This window comes from Glycine soja, chromosome 13 (genome assembly GCF_004193775.1).
Source record: "Glycine soja cultivar W05 chromosome 13, ASM419377v2, whole genome shotgun sequence".
Classification (NCBI taxonomy): domain Eukaryota; kingdom Viridiplantae; phylum Streptophyta; class Magnoliopsida; order Fabales; family Fabaceae; genus Glycine; species Glycine soja.
In genome coordinates, this window is record NC_041014.1 from 19,992,069 (window position 1) to 19,996,831 (window position 4,763).

Genomic DNA, 4,763 nt, shown 5'->3' on the forward strand with positions numbered 1-4,763 from the left:
AGCGAGGGAACCAATTAACAGACGCCCTCCCCATGCTAGCCAAGAGTTGGTCCCAATTCGCCTTTCCTTTTTCGACGCACGAGCGGTAACCTTGTAGCGGATAGACGGGCCTACCTTCTTGGAAAAAAAGGTGTGAAACCAGCCCCACATAGAGAGCTGGAGTACAGCAAACAATCCTTGCATTGCTTTCTTCACATCTTCGGTCGAAGGTGTCATATAGGTCGGCTAGCATAGCGACAACCGGACTTTCCTTGTGGTTATGATAGGCGAGAAAAACGTCGATCGCTGCCAGGTCCACCAACCCATCCACATTTGGAAAGAGGAATCCCTCGAAAATCAACAGTGTGAGAATATCTATGAATGGGGTCCACTCGCCTTTATCTGCCAAGATTCTTGCTTTTACCTCCAAATATTTTCTTGGTATTCCGACCACCCCATTTTCGACTTGCCTTTGGCGGTCTAATTCCTGCGCCGAGATTTGGACCTTTTTTAGAAATTCTGGCCAATGAGGGGTAGAACCCTGAGAAGAGGTATGGTTTCCTTCCCCCTAGAGGACATCCTAGGATCTCTTCAAATTCTTCCACCATTGGTGATAGCTGGAAGTCCCCAAAGATGAAGCACCTCAACGGCTGATCATAATACTGGGTGAGGGAGGCAATTGGTTCCATGGAGACTTCTACCCTAGCTAGGTCCCAAATGCTTACCATAGGCTTTGCGGAAGGCTTGCCGTTGAAGTTGACCCATTAATTGCCCCAACTTTCGTAAACTGGTGACCTCTAAGCTCTTGATTTTGACTTGATAAAACCTCTTTTTAAGCGAAGGCTTTTGACTTGATCCCATGTTTTACTAAAGTGAAATAAAATCTAGTGCGAATCAAAACTCCGACATCTATCATGGGTGGAATGGATGAATGCATGAAGGAATGCATATGACACAGATGCAATCTAGGAATGCGGGGGTCCGGGGAATTCGTCCCCTTCTTAGACACAACGTCTAGGGGTAGCAAAGTGCCCCAACGTACGTTTTTAAGAAGGCGACACGGACCCTCCGTTGGTTTGTTTACACAAGGGATCAAGACAGAACCCATATGCGATGCCTATGCAAAAGACACAATGCGGGAATGTACACAGTATGACAATATTCACTGAACATAAGCAAAAGGGTATATGATACTTATGCATGGCAGTGTGAAAAATGGCACGCAGCGTGTTTGCTCGTGCCCCTATTTAAGGGACCTATAAGGGAAAGAACTAACTAGGCATTTAGTGATAACCCCCAAGGTAGTCATATCTCTTTTGATGGTTTCTAGAGGTATTGTCCTCTTTGAAGAACATATTGTAGCAGTAGGGACTACTAGCAACAATAAGTTTTCAAAGAGAAAAGCTCTAGATGAGGGTTCACTGTAATCAAGCAAGTCGGAGACCTAGCATGATCACAGATTCACCTCCACTCCTTATGTTCTCACGAACCCGGGTATAGGGCCCTTTTTTCACTCACAGTGTGTGCAAATAGTGTTGGTGTTTGTGTGCATCAAATGAATAAATATTTACCTCATGCATACATTTTAAAACGCACTAAAAGCAATAAAGAGCTTATACACACAAGAACATAATGAAGGGAAACTAACAAAGGGATAAGTCATGGTAAAACATTGCACAAAATTAAATGGCCTAACTCTCTAAAAACAGTCCCCAGTGGAGTCGCCAATTGTCGCAACCTACCCTTCGGCGGGAGGGCGACGCGAGACTCGCGGGATGCGTGTTCCACGAAAGGAATACGCGCGGAGTCGCCACCAACGTTTATTTGAGGAAAACATCGGAAAAACCGGAAAAGACGCGATCTACGAACTTTTAAGTGAAAGGTTCGGGAGTTGTATTTACGCACGGGGAAGGTATTAGCACCCCACACGTCCGTCCCAAGGGACGGCAGCTTTTAATCGAATGTGCAAACATGACTTTGATTTTTTATGTTCCCTTTTTATGTTCTTATATCCTTTATACCCTTTTTATATTTTTTTCCTTTTTGTGGTCGACAAGGGTGTTTCCCTTTGCTCCTACGTATTCCTCAATTGCGATGAGGAAATCAGACCTACGTAGTTCTTTCGGAACAAAGTGTTTGGTTAAGTTGTTTTTGTCTTTTTTGCAAAATATGTTTTTATTGAACAAAAGGTCATTTAAGGTGTTGAACCATTAAACGGTCTTTTGATTTTGAAAGGGGAGAAACGTTAAGGCGTTGGACCATTAACGATCTCTTGTTTTTGAAAGGAGAGAAACGTTAAGGCATTGGACCATTAACGATCTCTTGTTTTTGAAAGGAGAGGAACGTTAAGGCATTGGACCATTAACGATCTCTTGGGGTGGTCGACAAAAGCTGGGCTTTTGCTCCTACGTATCCTCAATGAGGAACTCAGACCTACGTAGTTCTTTCTTATCAAGTGATTCTTTTTTATTTTAAGAGGTGATCATTTTAAGGCGTTGGACCTTAAAAATGATCCATTTTACTTAGTGAGAAATTGAAATGACAAACTTCAAAAGCCTATTTTTGTGGACGAGCTTGACTAGGCGAGTTGATTTTAGCCTTAGTTTCACTTTAGTTATTAATCAATTCGATTAAGAATGAGAAATCCCAAAGAGAAAACGTCCGATTGATTTTCCGCTTTATTTTACTAAAAGATGTTTTTTGATTATTATATTATTTTTACCTCTTTTTTGATTTCCAACGTGGTTACGGCACGACCGAACGGTCGGAATTTATTTTAACCGAAGTTAACGGATAATACAATTCAAACGTTCGGTGGAAATTTATTTTATTTTTAAGTTAAGCGAGAAATGACTTAAGTAAAATGGCTTAAGCACGTCAACAGGGGGTATAAAAAGTAAACAAAACGAGAATAAAAATGCACGAAACACAATGTGGACCACTACGGGTACATAGAATGAATCGAAAAGCTTGGTTCGAGGTACTTACCCGTTGAAGATCGAAGAACGATGAAGAACGAATGAAGAACGTCGAAGAACGGTTGAAACCTTTGCGAAATTCTTCACGGAAAACGTTACGGAAACGTTTTGGAAGCGCCTCGGCTTAGATTTTCTTCACGGAAACGATTTTTCCAAGCAAATTCGAAAGAGAGAGAAGTGCCAAAGGGGCTGAACCCCTTTCTTCTTCACTTCCTCCCCTATTTATAGCAAAATAGGGGAGGTGGTTGCCGCCCAGCTCGCCCAGGCGAGCCAGGTTGCTTCCTCCAGAAGCAACATCCTTCTGGAGGAATATTCTGGAGGGCCCAAGTGGGCCTGGGTGCTATTTGCACCCCCATTTTTACTAAGTACACCCCCCTGCTGTTTTTTTGGTGATTCTTTTTTCGTAAAGTTACGGAAACTTACGAATTTCGTAACGATACTTGTTTTCTTTCCGTAATGTTACGGAACCTTGCGGATTACATAATCATCCCCCTTTTGACTTACGGAATGTTACGGAACCTCACTTAATTATGCAACGATGCTTCCATTTGATTTCCGGTGTGTCACGGAAACTTACGGATTGTGCATCAATATTTTTTTGGTTTTTCGGCATGTCCTGGAATTTCACAAATTGCCTAATGATGGATGCCAAGCACCTCACAAGGACCAAAGAAAGGTCGCATGTCATCAAGCAAAGGTCCCCGAACGAAATTAGGGTATGACACTTGGCATTGAAATACTCCAGACAACTGATGGCCTTCATCTATCCCAGTCACACTATGCCCTTACCATCCTTGAACGAGCTAACATGGTTGATTATAAACCAAAGATCACACCACTTGAAGCTAAGATGAAGATGACGTCCAATAACACTCCCCTTGATGATCCAAGTTACTTTTGTGGGCTTGTTGGATCTTTACAATATCTCACTCTTACTCGCCCTGATATTTCATATAGTGTTAATTTTGTGTCCCAATTTATGAATTCTCCTACCACTATGCATTTACAAATGGCCCATCGTATATTACGATATGTCAAGGGAACTATTGATGTAGGTCTCCACTTTACTTCAAATACCACACTTGATCTTTTTGCTTTTTCTGATGCAGATTGGGCAGGTTCTCCCACCACTCGACGCTCCACCACCGGTTATTGTATCTATCTTGGAGGAAATCTCATCTCATGGTGTGCTAAGAAACAACCAACGGTTTCTCACTCCAGCACGGAAGCTGAATATAGGGCCATGGCAAACACTACCGTTGAACTCACATGGCTTACCTTTCTCTTGCATGACCTTCGCATTTCACTGCCATCCCTTCCACTATTATACTGTGATAATCTCAGTGCATTTCACATGACCATCAATCATGTATTTCATGCCCGCAACAAGTACATTGAATTGGATTATCACTATGTCCGTGAACGAGTTGCTTTTGTCCATCTTGTCACTCACCACATTCCTACCCATGATCAAGTTGTTGATTTGTTCACTAAGCCCGTGTCCAAAGCTACTCTCATGCATTTTCGAACTAAACTCTGCGTTTAACCTCAGCCTCGTTTGAGGGAGGATATTAACAATAATCAGCTGTTGGATGACAATCATGCAGAAAAAGGAAACAGAGAGCAGTTGAAAACAAATCCCTATGATTGTGCTACTAATAATGACAGTCATGCAAAAAAAAAGAAACAAAGAGTCGTTGAAAACATATCTCTTTGATTGTGCTACTGATAATGGAAAGTTGTTGGAAGACTAATCTGCTTTAAGTGACAAAAATCAATCTCGCAAATAAATCAGATTGCAACTAA

General features: G+C 42.0%; 1 protein-coding gene across 1 annotated transcript; it reads left to right on the forward strand.

The window, feature by feature from the left end:
- The first annotated feature begins 3,675 nt into the window (after positions 1-3,675).
- Positions 3,676-4,503, forward strand: LOC114381684 (uncharacterized mitochondrial protein AtMg00810-like). The gene has a single exon (XM_028340917.1). The coding sequence runs from the start codon at positions 3,676-3,678 to the stop codon at positions 4,501-4,503; it is 828 nt and encodes a 275-aa protein (XP_028196718.1).
- Positions 4,504-4,763: the final 260 nt, after the last annotated feature.

Excerpts from the sequence above, each read along its gene's own strand:
- LOC114381684 (XM_028340917.1), top strand. The coding sequence starts at position 3,676 with ATGACACTTGGCATTGAAATACTCCAGACAACTGATGGCCTTCATCTA.